This window comes from Melospiza melodia, chromosome 12, assembly GCF_035770615.1.
Source record: "Melospiza melodia melodia isolate bMelMel2 chromosome 12, bMelMel2.pri, whole genome shotgun sequence".
NCBI classification, from domain to species: Eukaryota; Metazoa; Chordata; class Aves; order Passeriformes; family Passerellidae; genus Melospiza; species Melospiza melodia.
In genome coordinates, this window is record NC_086205.1 from 20,638,567 (window position 1) to 20,662,021 (window position 23,455).

Sequence of the window (23,455 nt, forward strand, 5' to 3'; positions counted from 1 at the left end):
TGCAGTGGCTCAGCTCTGCCTCAAGAACAGCAGTGCAGCCACTCCTTATTGATCACCTGTTAATAGGTAACTTATGACTTGCCTCAGAACTGTTTTACAGTGAAATCCCTCCTGAGACATCCTTATTTAAGAAAGATATAATTTTTTTTAAGAATGCGTTTAATAAACTTTTGTCATTCACACTTTTATTTAAATAATGTTGCCGGAAGTCTCTGTAGATTTTATTTGAGGATGGTAAATTGTCTGGGTTGGCTTTTAAACAAATACCAGTGATGCCCTGCAGGCCTCTGAGCTCTCCAGCAGTTGCCCACACCATTAAATACTTGCTGTAATTATAATTTCATCTATCAAAAATAGGCCTTAGATTTGTAAACATGAAGCTGGTTTAGTACCAATGTTTACTAAAGCAGAAGTGTCTGCAGAAAATAAACACCACGAGTTTTGCTCCTGAATAGGCACCTGTACCTCAGGCCCAAGTCTGACCATTTAAACTGGCAGAAAACTCAACACCCAGCTTCTGGAATTGTCAGCAAAAGCTGCCTAAATGCAATTCGAATGTTTAGCATGAAACTGCAGCCGTGTCTTTTCTAAACTCAACTCTGTGTTTGTAGAATATACAATTTCAAGCCTTTTTCAGTGTTCAGAGGACAACTGGCATGAGTCTGAGGGATAAATCAAATTATGGCAAGGAACCTGGGAGGGTGAGATGAGGGGGCTGTAAGAATTGTGTGGGGAGGAGCCCAGGTTTGTTATCTTCTTTTTCTTGCTGGTGACTTCTCTCCAGCCCTGTTCTTGGGCCAGGGTGCAGCCAGCCTGGTTTTGCTCTGCCATCTTTACCAGTTACATAATTAAAACAATGACTCAACTAGAAGTGAAAATTTTATTTAATAAATATAATTTTCATAAACCATTTTCAAAACAACTACTGACCAAGCTGTACAAGGAGCAAGCACACAGCCTCGCTGTCAAAGGAGCAAAAATAACATGAGGCAGCCACAGTGTCAGAGGTCCAAAATTCTTTGTATTACTTATTGCTCATTTCCAGTAGGCAACACCCCTAATCTGCCTAAAATTAAGGATCAACAGCTTTTAAAAGGTACTTGCAGAGATGAAACCATTTGTTTTTTCCTTCAAAGAAGCAAGCTCAATTCCTCTTTAGTGAAAAAACAGGAGTCTAGATGATGATTTGTTATTTTTGTATGCATAAAACCTGAAATCTGTCATGAGGACTGCAACTAGGAACTGTAAAAATATATTCTTTGAGATACAAATTAAGATCCTCCTGGAGCAAGGTGCGCCTCATTTTTAACCCTTTTCAACTGCATGCCCCATAGATCGTCTTTTATCCTGTTGTCAAAACGTAAAAAGGGTGAGAACCTGCTGCAGTTTGAAGTAATTTCCTTGAAAACTGCTGAGGAGAGATGAATAAAGCCCCAGGCCTCGGCGGTGCTGCCGGGGTCTCTTGCAGCGTCGCTCTGCGCGTTCGTGTCCCGGAGCTGTTCCCCCCGCGGGGACACGGAGCGGCTCAGCCGGAGCCGGGCGGCGACAGCAGCAGCACCACGGTCCCCGAAGGAGCAGCAGCACAGGCGGCTCGGAGGGCTCTGAGCCAGTCCTGACGCCTTGGGAGCAGCACTGAGCTGAAGGGAGAGAGAAACCTATAGGAAGCAGAAGCCTGGCACATCCCCGGCACAGCCCCAGCACATCCCCTGGCACAGCCCTGGCACATCCCCGGCACAGCCCTGGCACAGCCCTGGCACAGCCCCGGCACAGCCCCGGCACATCCCCGGCACAACCCCGGCACAACATCCCTGGCACAACATCCCTGGCACAACATCCCTGGCACATCCCCGGCACAGCCCTGGCACAACATCCCTGGCACATCCCCAGCACACCCCTGGCACATCCCCTGGCACATCCCCAGCACACCCCTGGCACATCCCTCACACACCCCTGGCACATCCCCTGGCACATCTCTCGCACATCCCCTGGCACATCCCCGGCACATCCCCTGGCACATCCCCTGGCACAGCCCCTGGCACATCCCTGGCACATCCCCTGGCACAGCCCCGGCAGGAGCTGCCAGAGCATCCCCGCACCCCCGCCCTGCTCCAAAGCAGAGCAGAAACCAAACCGAGCCACGGGGAACAAACAACAGAAGCAGGGAAGGTGCGAAACAACCAACAATAAAAACATTTGCAGAAAAAAAAACCCCAGCCCGGAGCAGCAAAGCAGAGAGTCTGGCTGGGAAATAATTTAGGAACGGGATAAAGGCTAAAATGAGGCCCTGGTGAAAGGTTTGCCCAGCTCTAGGAACGGCTCCTTTAAGCAGTGACATCTGTGTAACAATCTGTGTAAAAAAGCAGTGGTGAGGGCAGTGACAATGGTGAGGTATTAGGGATTCTACACCAAAAAAAAAACCCTCAAAATAAGTAGTTCAAAAGCACATTTTGCTTGAGCACTTAGGAAGACTGAATTTCACCAAAATCACATATTTATAAGTACAGCAATAGCAGATAGAACCGTGAAAAATAATTTAGGCTGCAGCTTTGAGACACTTCTAGCACTAGAAAATTATATTTTATTTCTATAAGAAATTATAGGTGCTTAATATGCATTCTAAGTTGCATAAGCTTTTCTCAAATATTTCTGAAAATGAAAAACCAAAGTTTTCAGCATTCCTTCCTTTGAAGCTTCTGTTCCCCCTTCCCTGCTGTAATCTTAAAAAATACAGAGTATTTTTAAACAGAATATTTACATTTTAGTTTTTGAACCAATTCAGAACATCTCAGGTTTTTTTCCACTGCATCCTCTTAAAAGCCTGAGTTTGGCAACTAAAATTTTCCTAAGTAACAAAACCAAACACTGTTTTTCCCAGAGGCAGAACTGACCTGCAGAGAACGTGATCCCATGGAGAAGGTGTTTCCTCGTGGACACTGCATATTAAAGTGAGTGCACACTACTCTTGCTTTGAACTACAAACATCTGCTACAGGCTTTTATGGATTTCAAGGCTAAAAGGTAAATAATAAAACTTTTCCTCCCCATAGCAAAGCCTCCCCCACTCGTTCACGTTTGCAGTGGGAGGTAAATGCCAGCATTACACTGAATTTTAAACTGGATTGTTCAGTTTCCCTCATGAAGGATTCTGCACTGTGCCCAGGGCACACTGAACTGGCTCCTACACTTCAGCTATCAAAGAAATACACAAAGTCTTTCTTCCTTGAATAGGAGCATTTTTAAAAGATTTGTGATATCAACACAAAACCCCGGTGACTTCCACACAAAATATTTGTCACACCAAAATGTCTGTCCTCAAGCAAACCACATCTATGCTCTTACTCAGTGAGACATTACTGACTTAGATTTACTGCAAATAGAAAAATATACCTTGGCCGAGGGATGGATTCTTAAGTCCTTCCTGAATTGTTTAAATGCAAGTTTCTTCGGTAACCTTACAAACACTGGGAAAAGGGAAAGCAGGGGGAAAGGGAGGAGAGGAGATGGAAGGTTTTAAAGAAACACATCATGAGTGCAAATTATTCTTCAAATACACGACTGTGCTGCTTTTGTGCAAATCTACTCAACACACTGGTGTGGTAAAAGCCAAAATACATCACCTACAGAGCTGGGCCAGTGGAAATGCTTGGAGTGGGGTTTTGGGCAAAGCCTCTGCTCCCCTCACACAAGGAACAGGCTCAGGGCAGGACACACGAACCACACGGATGGAGGGATGAGGGCACACGGTCACACACACTGACAGGACAATGCTGGGCCTGACATGGACAAACAAGCACTGCTGAAAGGTGAAACACTCTGGCTGAAGTGTAAAATACAGCCAAACAGCAGATATCTGATTAGAGTAGTAAATAATTCTGTATTTCCTAGGTATCCATGGCAGCATGAAGACTCCTAGGAAGAGAAACTACTAGGAAGAAAATTACTATTTTAAACCCAGGTTTAAGATAGATATGAAATATAAAGGAAGTTAGAGGAGTTGGTGAAAACTGTATTTTGCTACTACTTGCAGATCTGGAGGGGACTGGATGGATTATTGCCTCTCCAGCTGGATCCAGGTTGTCAGCCCCATGCAGTGGGGGTTAGTCACATGTTCATACCTGCTGCATGAGAAGACAAGGCTCAATGTTAGTGTTTCTTCATCCCCTGGGCACTCGCTGGGGGGTTCTAGTGCACACTGACATTTTCAGCCTCAAGCTTCACTGCACTCAGGCATCTGAAGACATGATACAAAAATGCACTATGAACGCTGAATTAAACACTTATTTAAAAGGAAAGTTCAATGTATTTTGTTCCTTCTTCTTGTCTCGTAATTTATTTTTAAAGCTTTTTAATTTCTGAACTGATCTTTACCTGTAACAGTGGGGAAAATCCCTTGTGTGCAAGTTCAAGTCACTAGAAATTTAACCATGAAGTTGCAATGACCATTTCTTTCCCACGCAGATGTTGCCTTGAGCACTGAGATCTTGTAAACTCCATGGTACCTGCAGCCTTCATGTCTGAGAGAAGCTGCCAGGCACCAATGCAAAAACAAAGCTCCAAGAGGAGAGCTGAAATAATCTCAGTTAAAGTCATGGGCAGGAAAATGAGCAGCAGAGCTGTTTGTAGGTCAGGAACATCTGAAGGATGTGATCCCTGGAAAGCAGGACTTTGCTCACTGAACTTGGGAGAACTGGGGATGACAGGAGGGATGCACTGCCCTGGCAGCAGCCCAGTTACAGTCAGCCAGGTTTGCAGTGGCCCAGATTTGCAGTTTTTACCCAGAGCTAACTTTAAGATGGATCTTTACACTTTCAAGTGTCTGAAAGGACAAGTATTCCAGTTATTGATGGGATGTCACTGTCAGAGGTGACAAAAGGGGGTGTCCTGGAGCAGCAGCACTTTTCCCAGTCCCCAGCCATGAACAGCTCTGTTCTAAGGCACCTCCACTTCATCTCCCACATCCCAGGACATGCAGTGGGTTCAGCCTCCCTGGCTGAGGGAACAGGGAAACGCTGCTGCTCCCCAGCCCCAGCATGCAGACAGGTCTGTACTGGGACAGGGAGGCACCTGCAGGATGCACCACCCGGAGCTCCAACTGTGCAATTGGTTTTTATTGGCATACTTAGGTATCAAAACATTGCCATCAAGGTCTCGGATCCTTCCGATAGACGAAGATAATTAGGCATTAATTATATCTTCAAAGTACAACGTGACCGAATATAAATACATGAAAAAGAACAAAACATGCAAAAATTCCCCAACTTTAAAAGGATTAATAATTCAAAAATTTATGCTAGTGAGACTTCTGCTCAATCCGCCAATTCTTAATAAATTTTTCCATGTCAGGATCCAGAATTGTTAACAAAACATACAGGGCATAATAAAAGATGACTGGTTTCTGAATTGGACTTTAGGAGAACACTGAGCTGCTATATCCCTTATTATTCCAAATTACTGATTTGTCACAGTTAAGTGTTTTTCAAAGCAATGACTAATATATTAGCCACTCATACACCAGCATAAATATTTGAATTGCATTTAACTCTCAAAAATTACTAAACTGATTGCTTATAGAATACAGTAACTGTCCACAAAAGTAACAAACTGCTAAAACAGCATCTGCAAGACAGCTCAAAATGAATGTGTGTTTAAAAGGAAGGGTCATCATTAAAAACACAACTTTTAAAAGTTTAATTGTGCAGATTCAAATTGATTCAAATTGGATCACTCAAATTTGGGAGGAGAAAGATTTCTGTCATTGCCCTACAGGGACATCTCCAGTATTAAATGTAGGATTCCAATCTGCTCATACAGCAACAAAAAGGATCAAATGGTCTGAGGTAAAAGCATTCCTTAAAAAAAACCCAAAAAACCAAAAACTTATTTAGCAATTTGTAGATATAATTAGAAAAATTCCTGGAAGCAATTGCAGTGCAGATTTTGCCAGGTCAGACAAGCCCTGGCTGCACTCAGGAGTCCTCTGGGCTTTCCTAGGGCAGCGCCGGACACTGAGCTCGCCTCAGCACCTGCTACAGGTGTGTGAGCTCCACAGGGCTTCCACAAGGCATTCAAAAATGTCCCTGTCAGCAAGTGGATGAGTCCATTGTGGAGAGAGTCAAGATGCTCCTGTCGGTGGCACAGAAGGGATCCGTTGAACTCCATGATCTAAAGTAACAATAAAAAAAAAGTTTGGCTGACTGGGAACTTGTATTTGTACTGGGAGGTGAGGAGAAAAGTCTATGAGAGCAAAAGACAGAAGTGTTGCAAGAGCAGGCAGATTTACCTCTGTAAAGGATTAATGCACTAATTCCATGTAGGTACCTGCAGTTCATTCAGACCTTTGGAAACAGAGGCCAATTCATGCCTGCTGTGTAATCAGCACACAGCTACAGCTATTTCCATCACTATAAATTAAAACAACCAGAGGTTTCTATGCCTATTTTGCAGCTGAAGTTTCAGTGCTGTGCCTCGGGAGGCTGGGAATGCTGCCTGTGTACAGAGGCACCGTGAGGCTGCTCCAGCAGAGCCCTGTGGAGCACACAGCCAGCCTGGGAACCCAGCAGAGCCGTGTCCCAGCAGGAAACCTCCACACTGCCTGAGCCTGGGGGAGGCAAAACTTATCTACAGCCAGGAACCTGTTCCATCCCCTCCTCTTACACTTCAAAACATCAGGGAACCACCCTGCTGTCACAGCTGCTGACTCAGAGGGGTCTCTCAATGTCTTTCTCTTGATTACTGCTTGGGAAGAAATCCTGTTCTTGGCTGCACAGCATTCTAGGACTGTATGGGAAAAGCTGAGAAGTTTGGGAGGCAGGAAATAAAAACACAATGAGCTTATCCTCCAAATTAGGCTCTGTCAGAAATCTGCTGTTTCTTTAGAACTGTTCCATCCAGTGCCTTGACACAAGAACCACTAATGGGAGACCCAACAATTCAGCAATGATTCCTACTGTACAAGTGATGTATGTGATCCAGCATTCTTAATATTTTAGTGACTGACAAGTCGACAGACAATTTAATGGAACAGACAGACAAAATGCATTTTAACATACCACACCACACATTTTATATTCTAACTGGCTAATGAAGTTATAGAAAATACTTCTCAAATACATTTTACAAGCAGTAAATTAAGCACAAGAGACTATATTCCTGTGGCCCACTACTCCAAGCATTTGTATCACTTTGATTCATCAAAGTTTTTATCAAAATTTGATACAAGGTTTGATTTCATGTTATCATATTTGACAGAATATCAGGAGCAGAGAATACAACACAAGCTGCCTACAGCAGTGTTATTTAAAATACTGCTCTTCATTCTACAGCACTTGCACAAACAACATATTCGTCGGCATCACTTCAATCAACAAAAATAATTTGCAGCTACTTCCTGGTTGAATATTTAGCTGTTTTATAGAGTACAAGTACTCAAAAGACCATCCTGTTGGGGACTGCACAATCTTCTGGAGATTTAGGTAAAAAACACAGCAGCTCAAGCTCATGAACAAAGCCTGAACAATTTTAAAATCACCCAATAGTTTTCTTAGTTGTACCTTTGGCATTTCACAACTTGTAACTACTTCACGTGATTTAAGCAATTAGTAATTTAAAAAAATTAATAAAGACTTTCTCATATTAGCAAAAATGTTTAAGGGAGAAAATGGTCCCTTGACTTTTAGACCAGGTTGTCAATACTGAGTGGAAGGAGCTGAAATCATTGGAGAAAATAAATATGACTGACTTTAAAAAATCTCTCTTCTATTTGTACTGTACATATATTTAAGTGAAACTAGAAGATTGTTCAGAGCAATTTCAACCAGAAGCAGATGCAAAATCCACAGAACTTCAAGCCCTTAGTGTAGCACCAAGATAGTTTTGCATATTCCTTGAAATTAATCCTTATGTCTATGTTCTAAGAACTCTAAAATAATTTGGCTAGATGGAACTTCATCTGAAAACTACATGAGGTAAGCAGAAAAGAAATCTAACAAAAAGCAGTCTGGAAAAAACTGTTTAATATTCTGTCAAATATGAGTTAGCTTCAGTAAATATTTTTAAGTTCTTAAGGAAAGAAAATTTGAGTGGAACAAAGAGAAAACTGTAAAACTGCAAATATATTGCAGAAAACAAAACACAGAATACCTACCTTATAAGAAGACTACAGGTTACTAAGGCAATTGTTAACTAACAATCTGCCCTAATTAGATAACAATAAGTGAAACAAACTAGCATGAGAAATTCCTCATTTGGAAAGCACAGTTTTACAGAGAAGTGAAAAAAACCCCAGAAAAGTTAAAGCAACTGCTACCAAAATGTTGATTTTTAGACCAATTAAATGCTCACCTTGTAGATTAAAAATTCTATTAAACTGTTTATTTTACACATCATGCCCGCTTTCTACACAGCAAGGTTGAATTAAAAATGTATTTAATAGTAACAGTTCATTTTTCATATGGAATGAAACTTCTTGCATACTCATACCCTAGATTTGTTGAAACATTGAATAAATTTCACAAGCAAGCCAGAAGAGAGAGACTGACTGAAAGCACAGACACTGTGTTCAACACAAGAGTTCCAACAGAGATGAGCTACAGACCAGGCAATACCTAAAGGCAGAATCAGAGCTGACAAAGCTGTCAGGGTAAATTACCCACACGAGATTTGATACCCAGTGAATGATATCACAACCTTTAACTGAAAGAGAAAAGTTGTTCAAATACAAAATGAGTTTCCTTGAAAATGTGTGAAATTCAGTGTTTTCAGGTTTGCCTTTTGACCAATGAAGGACCATGATATCATTCAGGGACAGAGATTACGATGTACAAAAGACTATTTTTATTTCTACCCCCAAATATTTCCATATTTGTTTGCTATCCCTCTTTGTTTGGAAATGGGGAGATGGCACATGAGAGGATTCAGCAGAGCTCCTCTCCCAGCTGGGCTGACTGCAAGAGCAGAGTTGCTCTGCAGACATGTTCAATTACTCAACATGCTTTTACCCCACTGACATTTGTTTCACATGTGATTTGTGAAGGAAAGATTTATTTAGCACATACTTTGGAATGGCACACATGATTTTGACAATATACCTTCTGGAACCCAAAAAACATTGAAAATTCTTAGAACCTGAAGACTCTGTTCTGTCAATCACTCTGATTTTAGAAATAGATTATAAAAGTTATACTACAAAAATATTTCATCTTCATATCAATCAATGGCTGAAAGATTTAAAGGCTCTGCTCCTAACAATGAAGTTAGATATAAGGGGGGGAATGTGAGCCTTTTGTATACCTTCAGGAGTAATGCAAGCTCCAAGGTAAATATTTGGAGGTTGTACATCAAGAACCAAAGGGAAAAGTCTTTCGACTTTACAAACAACTCCTGATTTGTGAAGGCAAAAAAGTAATCATAAAAAGGAGAACAAAAACAGGAGCAAGGCTTGATTTTCTAAAGAGAAGAATGTACAAATCAAGAGAAATTATGATAGATACAACACAAGAGCTTGTAAAGCCAAACTAAACACTTCAACAGAAATCTTTCAAAAACTGTTTTTCCCCTCCACATCCCAAAAGAAACCACTCAAAAAGAAACAAGAAGCTAATCTTTTAGGATGAAAAAAGTACAATAAAGAGTTGCATTTTCTACTTAGATAAGCAAAACCTGCAGCTGGTTTCTAGACATCTATGGCTGCAGGCTCATCGGGTTCCAGTTTATAGGAGAATCGTCTGCAGCAAAGGCTATTGAGAGAAATGCCACACCTGCTGACCCGCGCTGGGCTACACCTTCCCATTAGTCGTTCCAGCATTCTTCTAACAGATGTGCATGCTGTTTCCCCATCTGAGAAGCAGCACATGGAGTCCAAGCAGTTGATACCTGAACCTGCCTCAGTAAGCTGGAAAGAAAAAAAAAAAAAAAAAAAGGAAAAAAAGAAAAAAAGAAAAAAGAAAAATCAGTACTCACAAATTCTAGCAATGAAGATGTTACCAAAAACACTTAGGAAAAGCAGGTTTTCTTAGCTAGAGTGTTGAATATTTTTCAATTTTATAGGAGAAGTACAATAACAATATTACCAGTCCCTAAGGTCTACATACACTAACATTTATTCTTCCCAAGGTTTGTTGCAGCCTTGTTAAGTGCATGGAAATAGTCTGGCACTGCATCTGCCTAACCCTGGAAATTCACTCCACCAAACCCCACAGCAGAGCACATGCACTTCCAGCTGGGATGCCTTGATTTACCTGCAAAAATTTATATCAGCTCAGCCCTATTTTAAGGGAAATTTACCAAGACAAAGCTTCAGGCTGCAGAACACAACACAGCAATTTGGTCCCAAGTAATTCTTCCTCAAGCACACAATGCAACTTCCTAGAATAACTGACATTATATCACTACCACAGCTACCCTTGGCTTGGTACAGAACAAAAGCACATTCCTGATTGTGTGAACATGGTTTATCCAAAAGCAAACAAGGCTGATGTCAGAAAGGTTCAATCATGTTCATGCCAGCATGGAGAAAAATTCAGCATTAGCATAATAAACTCTTTCAAAGCTCATGTTTTGTAGGTGAGGAAAAAAAGGAATAAAAGAAATAGAATGAAAAGGAAGCAGCAACAGATGTATGGGTGTAAGTGCCACCTACCAGTGTGCTCCTCTACAGCACTGCTGCACCAACTGCAGCATAACTGGAATCTCCTGCTTCTGCAGAGAGAATATCCTAAACTGACTTCAGTACCATTCTAAAGAGAAATAAAAATGTGAAGTGTGGGGATGTTTTTTAATTTAATTTTAAACTCTCCATGAGAGCATCCTGTCAAACAAATACTAAACACAGAAGCTGAATTTTATACTCTCCTCACACCAGAAGAAAGAAGAATTCTGGGAGGAGGCATCTTAGTCCATGACAGGACACAGTTCACACTTAAGACCTTCCCACAACTTTTCACTGTGACACTAAAGGTCACTGACTGTTGTCTGAAGATTCTATTTTTGAGCCTGAATTTATTCCACGCCACCCACAGTTGCCAAAAACTGCAAGGAAAGCAAAGAACCTCAAGAGTTCCGTATGGGAATGGTTTACTATGAGTGGAGACACTCTTTTTCCTGATCCCCGCAAACAAGCAGCTGGACACATTTACAGCTTCACAACAGAAGAACAGCCTGCACAACAAAGAAGAGGCAGCTAACAGAAACAAGAGGCTTTTGGAAATACAAGAGAAAAATCTCAGCTGGTAGGACAAGAAGGAACACACACAGAACAGGTGTTTGTTTCCAGCCCTTTTTCCTGTGCCTGCCCCTTTCTCAGCCCTGTGCCACACTCCCCACAGCCCCTCCAGACCTTCCCATCACACCACTCATTGTGATGTTCACAGAACTTTCACTCAGCAGCTGATGGAGGATTCTCCACGAACTGAGCCCCCTGATGCTGTGGATGCTGCAGCTCAGAGGCTGCGGCTGAGTACAGGCAGAACACACTCTGACTCACACACTCATCTGGGGGGTCTTTGGGACACAGAAGGAACACTTACTGAGACAATGAACTTCTGTACCTGAGAGGCAGGAGCAGAAGATTTGCAAGTGACAGGTCTGAAAGGGGTTCTGGTCAAAAGACAAACAAAACAAAACACATCTCAACAGAGCCTGAGCCCCTGAACACCCTCATGTGATGATCACCGTGACTGGTCCAAACTGCAGTGCCACAGAAGATACCAGAATCAGGAACTGCACACTTTGCAGCACTGCAGTACCAGCAAATATGACCTTCAGAGCTGTGCTCCAGAGTTGTGACACAAGATATTACAGAGAGCAGAAGGAATTCCCATTTGGAGGTCAGCAGGGAAACCCCCTGCTGCAGATGGAGAGACCTTCACAGCTGTGGCCACAGCAATACAAAACTGTAACACTGCTACACTCAGGATTTCAAACAAACAGAGTATTTAGTTCATCCATTATGCTCAAGCAGACCTTCAAACTTACTGCAGAAAGTCGCATTACTGTCTGTATGCTGGATCAAATGAACCAGAGCATTTTTTTCCTTAGAATCTGCTACCCTGAGAGCCAGGAATCCTGGATATTATCCAAAGACTGCCAGAAAGAGGAACCAAGAGTAACCCAAACAAGCTTCCAAGGAGCAAACCCTCAACTCTGGATTTTGGAGGTCTAGTGTCTCTTTTTCTGAGAATCTCCTTTGTTCTTCACAAGTTAGATACAAAAAGCAAGGATCATGCTTTAACCAATACCTCTGGAATAGTTAATATCACTTTTTTAAAAAATAGCAAATGAGACCTTACATAAGTCTGGAAACAACAATTCTTTTCTGTCAAATTCACAGTTAAGTGTAAATAAATGCTGTGAGAACATAAAGGACAAAAAAAACCTAACTAAATTTTATATGTAGATATACTGTTTATCATTCCCTGGTGAACATGGATTTTTCTATTTACATCCACTACCTGGAAGGAAAATACATATGCTAGAAAGTCTCTTTTCTCATTTTCTCTCTGTGGAGGACAGTTATGGTCATAATTTTATACAAAAGTAAAGCCTGGCATGGCAAGGCAGGAAGGCAAAATGTTCCCTGGAGACCTGAAACAAACCCTCAGGAAACATAAGACAGGAGAGACAATGTTTAAAAAATTAATGAGTGTAAAGAAATATCAGATAATATTAATACTGGGTGGCAAACAAAGTATGTTCATAAGGTGAGATCTGGAATCTCAATAAACAGAATACTTCATATGAGAATGGCCCATTGGATGTAATAAATCAAAAAGCAACTGAAGTGCAGAATTAAAGAATGATTCAGCTTGATAAAGGAAAAAAACTCAAACCAACATTCTATGATGCAATTTTTCTTGCAGATATCAAAAATATGGGTACTTTGGAGATGGCTCAATGACTGTCTCTGTATGCAAATAAATGCAAATATGTAAATAAATACACAGACATTAGGGTACAGTGGGAGTACTACCTAGTGGAGGTAAGAACTGTCGGGCAGGCAAGATGGGTCTAGCAGCTGCCTACTGTCCTCCCCTCTGTGCCTGCTTTCAGCAAAGTCACATGCTGAGCTGACTGAACCCTTATCTTCTTCCATCTGGAAGGACAGAAAAGCAACAGATCTTATAAAGCACCATGCTTGCATTGCTTTAAAACAGTCACCATTGTTACAAGAACTTTCACAGGTCTGGTCTTGAGAGAACAAGGCAATTTACAAAGTCAAGAGGCAATTTTTATTTTTGGTGGATCAAATGCAGTTTCTCAGCACCCAAGTGTTAAAAGTGTTTGGCCTTTTAGTGTTCTACAGACTACAAGGAAACACAACAAATTTGGAATCTATCTAAAATTCTTAGGGATTTTGGAGTTTTATTTGTTTTCCACCTTCTAACAGAAAGGATCATTTCAGTTTTGTTTTCTTACTGCAGGTTATTCCATATGCCACAAGACAGACATTTCAACCCAAGATTGAAATGAAAAGTCACATTGGAAAGTTGGGACTTTGAGGAATGGGGAATGTGTTTAATCCTGTCCACCAAGCTAAGGGCACTGCAGGGTATTCTCCTGAGCCCAGGTCCCAGCTGCCAACATTCTGATGCCACATGGATGTTTTAGAAGATTGATATGAGATGGTTATTACTATTTTACAATTAAATTAAAACTTGCTCCCTACTGTAAATCTTATCATCTTTAACCCTTAATATACTGTATAAAAAAATCCCAAACAATTCGATTTAAAATTTTTAAAGAAAATATATAGGAATGTTGAAGTCTAACAACTTCACCGCCATGATATTTTTATCACTTATTTTTCTACTCTTTGTATCAAATGAACCTACAAGGGCCAAATTATTTCATTATTTCAAAGTCATTAGACCAAGGTTTCTCCAGGTAAGTAGTATGTGCACTTTTGTGACTGAAGTCAAATCCAAAATGGTGCATTCTTCCCTCATTTCCTCATCTTCCTGTGATAGATTCTGTGGATTAGCCAACAGATCAACACCAAGCTATGCTAACACAATGAACAGGTCTGTAAAGGAGGAGATCACCCTTGATCTAAGTGCAGCACATCAGGGTGTTGTGGCACACCTCACTAGTGGGAATACATGCTTCCAGTGGAAAATTTTTCTGGGAAATTGCATTTTCCTTACAGAAAACACAAGCTGTAAAAGGAACACAGACCTCTCTGCTCTCAACTCAACACAGCTGGGCTGGGTCAGACCTGAAAGCTGCAGGGGGGAATCCCATGGAACAGGAGCTGGAGTTAAAAATATAGGCAAGGAATGAAGGCCTTAAAGCCAGGGCCTGGAGCAGATCTGGACTGAGATGAAGGGAAAACCAGGCAACAACTGACTCATGAGGCTGGAGATGGGGAAAGAACAGGGTTTGGCTGTGACGAGGTAAATGCTCCAGAGCCCCGGATATAACGCTGTGCACTGACAGCCTTGTCTGTAAATAAAATCCTTCCTGGTGTCTTACATTTCCCCAGTTCTGGGTACAGTTCATACACACTGTCCAAAGGTAGAAACTCTGTAAACACAGTTAATCCCATCAGTAAGTAGAATTAAAACATCTGTCCAAGCAACACATCTCAAATGTGGCTTAAGATTTCTGACAGTTCTTACAAAGGACAGGACATGTAGACACAGACGGACACAGAACACTTTCTTTACAGATAAAAACATGGAATGAGATACAGTGGGACCCAGTTAGTACCCTAAGGTACATATTTCACACATTCCAAGAACAGAAGAGGCAGCTGTGAAGGAAAGCAGTGCTCTGCCAGACTCCAGTGAAGCACAACACCTGCACCTGCCTGTGCTGCCTCATTTCCTCTTCATCCCACGTTCCAAAAGGGACAGTAAAGTTCAGAGGCAAGACTTTAACAGGCACAAAAGACTGCAATTCTGACTTACAGGAATCACCTGGACACTTAGATGATCCCCTCAAAGATCCTAACTGCACATCACCAATATACTCAATATAAACTTGAACATTTTTTGCACACTGTGAAGCCTACAGAAACAAAAAATTATTGTAACATCATACTTTTTTAAATTTGCATTCATAAAAGAAGTCTTCTTTTGATCTCAAGAGAAGAGTAAGCGTTTTGCAGAACAAGGCATAACTCAGTTTAACCTGGAGTTATGCTCCTTTTGAGACTCTTAATACATATTTACAAACAACAAAAACCTGCCAAAGTCTGTTCATCAACCTCCATGCATTCTGCAGTCACAAAGGATGCAATCCCTGGGTGGGCATGTACAAATGAGGTGTGACAGATTAGCTGCTTTACAGCTACATATTCACCAGGCAGCTGTTCAGTTTTATGCTCCCACAATTTTCCTTGCCTTCTTTGTCCTGTTGCTTTGGGAAAACCACAGAAACCAACTCATGCTCTTCACTCCAAATTAGATTTCATTTAGTATAGTGAAGTGACTAGTTTCTGTCTATCAATTGATTTTCCTTTTCACTGTTTTAGGCAAGAATCCACAAGATAACTTCTGAACTTTGTTCAAAGACAGAATAAAGAACTAGAGAAACCCAAATCTTTCCTTTTTGTTGCACTTTACAAGCTCAACTGCATATTAGAAAGCAGCCAGTGCTTGAACTTCAGGTACTATCAGATACCCAAGTGCAAAAGTTCTGACTTACAAGAGAATTGGATTTGCATAATCATTTGTTACTTATGGACAAAACAGATTTCCCCTTTTTTCAACTCTTCCCTAAGTTTAATATGAAGAAAATTGCCTCACATTAGCAAAGATTCTCCTGATTTTAGCATTTTAATGGCTACAGTGCTGCATTCCTAGACAGCTTTATTTTTCTTTGACTATCCAGCTGTATAACCATTAAGATGTGTTTAGTTTTTGAAATTTTAGCAGAATTATCTGTTCTAAAGCCTTTGGTATAGCTATGATGTGTGACGTAATTCACTTTAATAATTAATTGAGAAAGCAACTTACATACACTTATCCACAGTTTTTAAAAGGTAACTTGATAAACCAAGATATCTGATAAACGAAGAATTTGAAAAGCTAACTTGTAAAGGCTTTTGCAGAGGAACCTCCTCAATATATTGCTAAGTTTAACAGCTTTCAAAAGCTATACAGCTAGCCTGTTTTAAAGCTATTAAGTGCTGTACTCAAAACAAAAGAAAATAAAATCAGCCCACCACTATCCCCGTGGGTGTTTGGAAATCCAAGGTGTTGTGTTTCACACTGGGGTCACTAACACCACAACACAATGGCCATTTCAAGTTTTGCCTTGTAAAGTTGTAGGGCACTCTCAGAGGAAATACAAAACTTTTCTCCTTTGGTTTAACAAACAGCAATTAAGTCCCTAAAATGTAGGTTAGTTGGTTCTCCTAGGCACCTATTTGCACATTTTTAACAAAGTCACCTTGAAAAATATTTAAAAGGAATCAGATCTTTGCATTAATTCTTGCTGTAGGATGTGGAATTAAACAGACTAAGACATTGCTGATGTATGCTTAAGTCTTACAAAAGAGAATCAGCATTTGACAGCGTTTCATGTGCCGAACTCAGTGCATTTGAAGAGTTGCAGAATCATGTTTTACCGACACAGACATATGTATGCTTTGATCTTGTTTTGAATAATTTTCTGGGACTTTGCAGCCAAATGCCTTTAGGAATATGTATCTACACACATTGAAAACAAACAACACTCACTTTATAGCTGCACAAAACAGACACAAAAAGCCTCAGCTGCACAAGGGTATGGACGCACCCAAGCTTCAAACATTATCTGCTCTTTTGACACAATTTAAAGCAAATTAAAATGGGCAAATAACTTGCAAGAAATTGCTGCCTAAAGTACATGGATCTTCCTGTCACAGCCTTATAAAGCTGAAATTATCCAGCATGCAAAATGCACTGTTAATTTTTATCATAAAGAAACCAAAAGCATTATAACCATGCTAGAAACTATGATTATTTAAAAATGGATGCAAGAACAGCTGATCTTTATTCTGGAAGTTGAACATCATGCTAGGGATGTTTTTTCCTTTAAAAAAGAAAAAAAAAAAAAAGCACGTCCAACACATGCTACTTAGGAGAAGCATTTGGCTCAGAAACACAGAGCAAAGCCAAGAAATCACCAAACTGAATGTTTCTGCACTACATGTATTGCCCTCTCACCCCACTAAAATATATTCATGCCTCTTCCCATCTCTCTCAGCACTGGTTAGTTCACCTTGAGCATGCATAAGAGTTGATGAGGAACTGTCCCTCCTACTCTACCTAATTTTGCTCAGCTGATTCCTGGCCCTGGACAATGGCTGCAGTGCGATGAACTCGTCACTTAAAGCAACTCTGTTGGAGTACATCTACAATTGGACAGAGAAGGGATGGAACATACATGTCAGTAAGTAGCAGCAGTAATTTTCTAAGAGAAAGACACAGGACAACACATTGTTATTTAAGTGGAATACACATCATATACAGAACACAAGCCTGGTACCTTCAAGACAGCTCCTGGGACCATCACAGCCAGTCACTGGCAGGACCATTCTTAAAGTACCTTTGCTTCCATGCTGAGAGAAAAGGCCTACACACTTTTACATCTGTGCTTTACAAACACCTTTATTCTGTATTGCTTTCGCCCTCCAACAGTGCTGTGATTTATCTTTACTCAAAGATTTATATTTTGATTCACTTTTACCTTACTGTCCAATTCCTCCTGTATGATTCTGTAACAGACCTATATTGAGAAATTGCCCACAAGCTACTTCAGGGTAACTGACCTCAGTGAAACATAAGATGGCTTTTCTTTAGGCCAGCAGAAAACCCTTAAAACACAACAAAACTAAAATAAAATACAGTAACACACATTCACCTTAAGTGCATTAAAGAACATAAAGTTAACCAAGCTCATCGTCTATAAAAGTCAACTCATGCTTGCCTGTCAAATTTTTAATTTTTAGTTTCCTAAAATGAATGACTCAGACTTAAGTTGCTGTTAAAGAACAATATTTACACTTAAAAGCCTATCAAATTTTTCTCTTGTATCAGTTAAATTTCTCTGTTCCCTTATGAAAAACTTAGCTACATGTAACATATAACAGATCAGAGGCAAACTCACACTTGATGCTATCACCTTATACTAACAAAATGATATAAAATCAAGATAAGGCAGATTCCTACAGATATAGTGAATTCAGAGCACTAAGGTAATTCACACACAAGAAAGGTCTGAAAAATGAAAACACTAGGGGCAAGCATTTTCAGCTGAGAAATGTGTGTTTGGCTCATTGCTCCTGGGATTAGTTTAGAATTTAAATGATGGCAGACAGAAACAAATAACCTAAAAAGCTGCAATTTAAAAACAAGGAACTAGGGCATGTAAGAATTTATCTTGCCATAATAAAAACACAGTAACTATAAACCAAGCTTGTTCTTTCCCTCAATATAAAAATATACCAATGTAGTCCTAAAATTAAAAATGAATAATTAAACATGTTCAGTAACACAGAAGGTGCACCTACACAGTGAAAAATAATTTTAAAGGACAATACACAAAGTTCCATATTTATTCCTTCAATGACTTCCACAGAATTCATTAGCATCAGTCATCACCCTTAGCATTTAGGACAAAGATATTCTCCAAACCCTTTCTATCTGAAAGTCAGTCTCTTCCTTTGCTTGGAAATGGAAAGAAAAATATTTACTAGGAATTTTAAACAAAAATTATGAGGTATGATGATAAAAGAAACATTGTGTCACTTCCTGACAACAAATGTGCTAAGCTGATCATCTGCTCCTCTTCAGTTACATCCACTTCCCCACTGCAAGAACAGTGAATGGAATCCAGTGGATCTCACTGTCCCATCAAAGCAAGAGTAGGAAAATCTCAACAGATTAAACCTCAAGAAAGGAACAAAGAGGTGCCTTCTTTTTGCAAATACATTTGTAGCTATAATTTCACTATCAGACACACAAAGAAAAACCACTGGATGGATGCTGAAGAACTTCTGGTCGAATCCCATTTCAGATACCTTGACTTTGCAGCATCAGGAATTAAGAATTTTCAGAGAAAAGACAGTATTTTGGTAAACAAAGGCCTCAGTGCTGACTCTGTCAAATGCAAAGCAGAAAGCAAATAAGAAAAAAAATAACTAATAGAGATGCACAAAGCAAAATCCCCACGGCCAGGAATCAAGCTATAGACACAGGACAGGAGTTAGATATTCATCAAGATTCCTTCTTAAAAATAAAAAGTGTTTTTGTATCTTTGACTGCACAGCTGTAATGGCATTAAACTGCACCCAAAAAATCTTTAGAAAGGAGTCCTAAAGCAAGAGAATGTAGCAGGAAACACATGGATAAAGGCGGGAAAATCCATGTGGCTTTTAAGGTTTTAATTCAAGCACTTCAAGAACATGAAAAACCTCAAGAACCACACCAATACCATGCCAGACAGCAAGAGGTGATGTACAACAAGGAAGGAAAGAGAGTGTTTGATAAATACTACCACTAGTTTTTGAAGAGATAAAAAAGGTAAATATCATTACCTACAGACACTCTAACCCAAGAAGTGCAGTAATGTGCAATCCAGAGCCTTACCAGGTCCATCTGAACAGTCTTATGAAAGCCAGTGGTTATTTACTTTGGCTTTTAGCTACTAAATTCCAGGACAGGAAAAAGCAGCCAATATTCCAATATTTGAAAGGGACCAGTGGGATATTTTGACTAGCAGTAGGCTTATCAACATGATGTTGATCCTAAGCAAATGAAGAGAAGGTCTCACATGTTTGGTTTTTTTTTTTTTTTTAACACATACATTAGAAGGGTAATATAATTTAATTAAATCAATGTGCAGTTACATCATAGTAATTACAAGGTTAGATGCTAAAGATTGCAGCACTGATGCAGGGCAGCAGCAGTTCTGCATGGCACAGAGCTCAGTGCCACTTGCATTAAGCAATTAGGACACCACAAAATCCATCTGGCACACAGGTGGACAGAAAGCTGCTGAGAGCTTTCAGACCATAACTGTGCATGGGATATCTCTGTCAGCTGGGTTCTTCATACACTTTCACTATTTTTGGCCCTATGCTAATTGACCTGTCAGCAATGCCCTGAAAGAAACCAACATCACCACCTGCAGATGTCTAGAAGATGCAGAAGGCAACAGGTTATTGATGTATGTTATTCTGTAATCTGAATGTAGCTGGGCACTCATTATTTCTGTACTTGGCACTGATGTCTGCTGTACTGGAATATTGGGTCCATTGGTTAAATCCAAAATTCAAAATGAGGTTGAAGAAGGGTGAAAATTACAGGAGAAACACAAGAATGATGAGAAGACTCTAAAACAACCATTTTGACTGAAGATGCAAGTCCAATCTACCTATCAGTGCTAAAATTAGCTTGATCACAAAGCTAACTGTGAATAAAACAAAAACTGTAATAGACACCTTCTCAGTTTAGCAGAAGAAGTATAAAAAGATGAAATGTTGAAAACTGAAACCAGAGAGGCAGTTACTATTAGAACAGTAGGCCAGGATGACTTCTCCATAATTGTCTCTAGAAAGAAGAAAACACTCAAAGATATTTACCTAAAAGACAGTCTAATCTCACCAGAATGTTTTGAATTATTTTTTGTAGGCTGTGTCAGGCAGAAGGGAGATTCCATTACTACAGCATAACTTTAGACCTTGTCTATGAATCTGTGAAACTGTCACATGGGTAATTAGTTTTAATTACAAAATCAACAATCAAATGTATAGTATATGAAATGATTGAGATTTAAGAAACACTAATTAAAACAGGTTTTCCTAAAGTAATTTTTACAATTATTGTTTCCATCACATTTTAAGAACCATTCAGTGCTAATTAGAGCAGTAGCTTCTAATACTTCTAATACCTAAGCAAAAAGTAAGTTACCATCTATAAAGCACTATAAAAATGTGCAGTATGATCCTTTCATACAGCTGCAAGCTGAGATGCAAAAGACTGATCCCTTCATATAATTCTATTCTTTTTATTACCAATTACTAAACATAAACATTACTGCCTTGTAAAATGGTGTCCTCACTTTTGTAATTTGAAATTAACAAGTATATTTTGAAATGAGAACACTTCTCTGCACTAAACATGACAGCAGTGTAAGAGGGTAACTATTGGTCAAGTTGGATACAAAAGCATAACATTACCTGAGCTTTTTCAGTACTTGTTGGTTGCAGATGTCTGTACAGCACTTTCTTCACAACATCAATAAACAAACAAGCAACTACTATGAGGATTATGGCAAACCAAGCAGAACCACTTGACAACAGTTGAACAAATACAAAGTACATGTCCTGGGTATGTAAAAATGGCCTGAAAAGTTAAAAGAAGTGGCAATTACTAAAAACTTCTAGGAACAAAATACAGCACAGGCTGTCTCAAGTGTATCTTATTTTACATCAAGCAGAGAGACTCAGGATGCAGAGTCACAACTGCACCATGCCCACGTGAAGTCCAGGAACTTGTTGGACCTGACCTGCAAATGAGCTCCAGGGAATGGGGGTACTGAACTTTGGAGGAAAAGGTTCTGATTTAATTTTAAATTGTGCTGCAGAGAATCAATCACCACTCTATCTCTCCAGACTCCAAATTACAAGCAAAAATACTTCACTTTACTGATTCAAACTACAGCATCTTTATTTCTGTTGCAATTATTCACCTATTACATAGCACCTTGGGAACCTATTTACTTAAAAATGCCTTTATAGTTACAGGCTGTCAGAGACACATACTGTGTGTCCTTGAGCACAGGACAGCACAGCAACACTTCTTACATTTTTCAAACAATCACAAAAAACAAGTGGCCAGTCTAGATTTAAGTGGCCAGTCTAGATCTTTTTACCACAAACCTGTCACAAAATTCAGAGCAAGATGGTAGAACATAATATTTCAGTGTTTTTTAGCTTCATTGATATTACACGTGATAAAAAGGATGGGGGCAAATCACTTACCAGATAATTCCCCCATAAAACAAGGAGAATATGAAATAAAATACAATGGATCCCCAAGTAACAAAATGGTTTATCCATGTCCAGAAGTGAGTTTCTAGTGCCATCTAAAACAGAGATAACTTCAGTGAGCTTCTGTTTTCCACCCACTTCACAAAAAATTATAAATACCAGTCAGAACACACTTATGAACTTCCAGCCCAAACACTAAATATTGTTGTAACACACAAAAATTGAAGAAAAATTTCAACCACTGTTTAAACTAAACATAAAAATCACTCATCTGGAAACCTCAAGAATCAGTAACTTTGGAATCTATTTTAAATTACTGCTTTATTACACATTTGCCTAGATATCCAAGCCCAAAGAGCAGTGTGATATCATACCTTCATCGTAACAGTTATAACCATAACGGTGAAGACCAAAGTACCAAATGTCCAGTTCCCAAACATCTAAGAAAACGGCAAGGCAAAAATCATGGAAGAAAAAAAACATCAGTTAAGGGCATTGACAGTGAGTTAAATTTTTCTCAAGTCAGCTACACTAAAGAAATAAGACATAAGCTTGTGACAAGTAATCATCATGAAAAAAGCAAGGAGGATACAACACAAACTACCAGAAAAAATACAGGTTATGATAAGAGCATAAATAACAACCCTCTTTCTTCTTAGTTCAAAACAAATCATCACAAAGGCTACATGAAATACGGAAAAAAAAAGGCCAAAAAAGGAATATGAAATGATAGGGAAATGAAGACACCAATTTGATCAATTCATTATTAGTGTCCAATAGAAAGGAAATATTGGGTGGAAGGTATTCACTTTAAGTGCAAAACACTTTTCAGTTTAAACACTTCCAGATAATTTTAAACATGCAGCATCAAATGAAGGTTCACTTTTAACCCCAAGCACGATTATACAATTCAAAAATAATGGTGCCATTGTATTTTACTAAGAAAATTCTAAGGAAAAGACACTTTGTTTCAAGGCTAATAACACACAAAATTAAGCTCTAATTCTGAAACACTGAAATCTGTCACTTTTCTATTCTCTTGTGCTCATAAATTAAACTATCAAAACTCTGAACAAGGTCTACAACAATAAAATCTCAGCTCTGACAACCAAGCAGGGATGCTGAGATTGTATCTATCTACACACATGCTACTCAGGGCTGCCATTCTATACCAGGTCCAGCCTGGAACTGGCTGGGGGATCATGGGGAAGTTTTTGCTGTTTCACAGCTGGTTTTGCCACTGACAAACTGAACAATGACCAAATCCTCAACTCTGTGATTACTGGCAGCAGACTAAGCAAGCAAGGAGAGAGGTACCACATGCAGACAGGCAACCAGGGTCATCCTAGAGCTGATGTGTCAGTACAGCACAGGGGCACGGAACTGGGATTCACACAGTTGTAGTTCTTGTTGCAGAGCTCTGACAAAAAATCCCAACAGCCTGAGGAGAGATCTCACAACTGCTTCTCTCATCTATACA

General features: G+C 39.7%; 1 protein-coding gene across 7 annotated transcripts in view; it reads right to left on the bottom strand.

The window, feature by feature from the left end:
- Positions 1 to 866: 866 nt before the first annotated feature.
- Positions 867 to 23,455, bottom strand: part of ATP11B (ATPase phospholipid transporting 11B (putative)) — a 66,040-nt gene continuing 43,451 nt past the window's right edge. The window contains exons 26-32 of one of the 7 annotated variants that reach the window (XR_010029198.1): positions 22,350 to 22,415; positions 21,967 to 22,070; positions 21,163 to 21,328; positions 17,249 to 17,334; positions 9,755 to 9,888; positions 3,387 to 3,460; positions 867 to 1,637 (exon numbers count right to left, since the gene is read on the bottom strand). Coding sequence is in view for 6 of the 7 variants with exons in the window: in XM_063167226.1 (XP_063023296.1) it covers positions 9,670 to 9,888; positions 21,163 to 21,328; positions 21,967 to 22,070; positions 22,350 to 22,415 (555 nt within the window). In the remaining variant the exon portion in view is untranslated. Of the gene's footprint in view, positions 1,638 to 2,101; positions 3,461 to 5,089; positions 6,162 to 6,842; positions 9,889 to 12,963; positions 13,087 to 17,248; positions 17,335 to 21,162; positions 21,329 to 21,966; positions 22,071 to 22,349; positions 22,416 to 23,455 lie in introns of those variants that run through there. The other 6 variants (XM_063167232.1, XM_063167230.1, XM_063167228.1 and 3 more) reach the window with 6 other exon arrangements.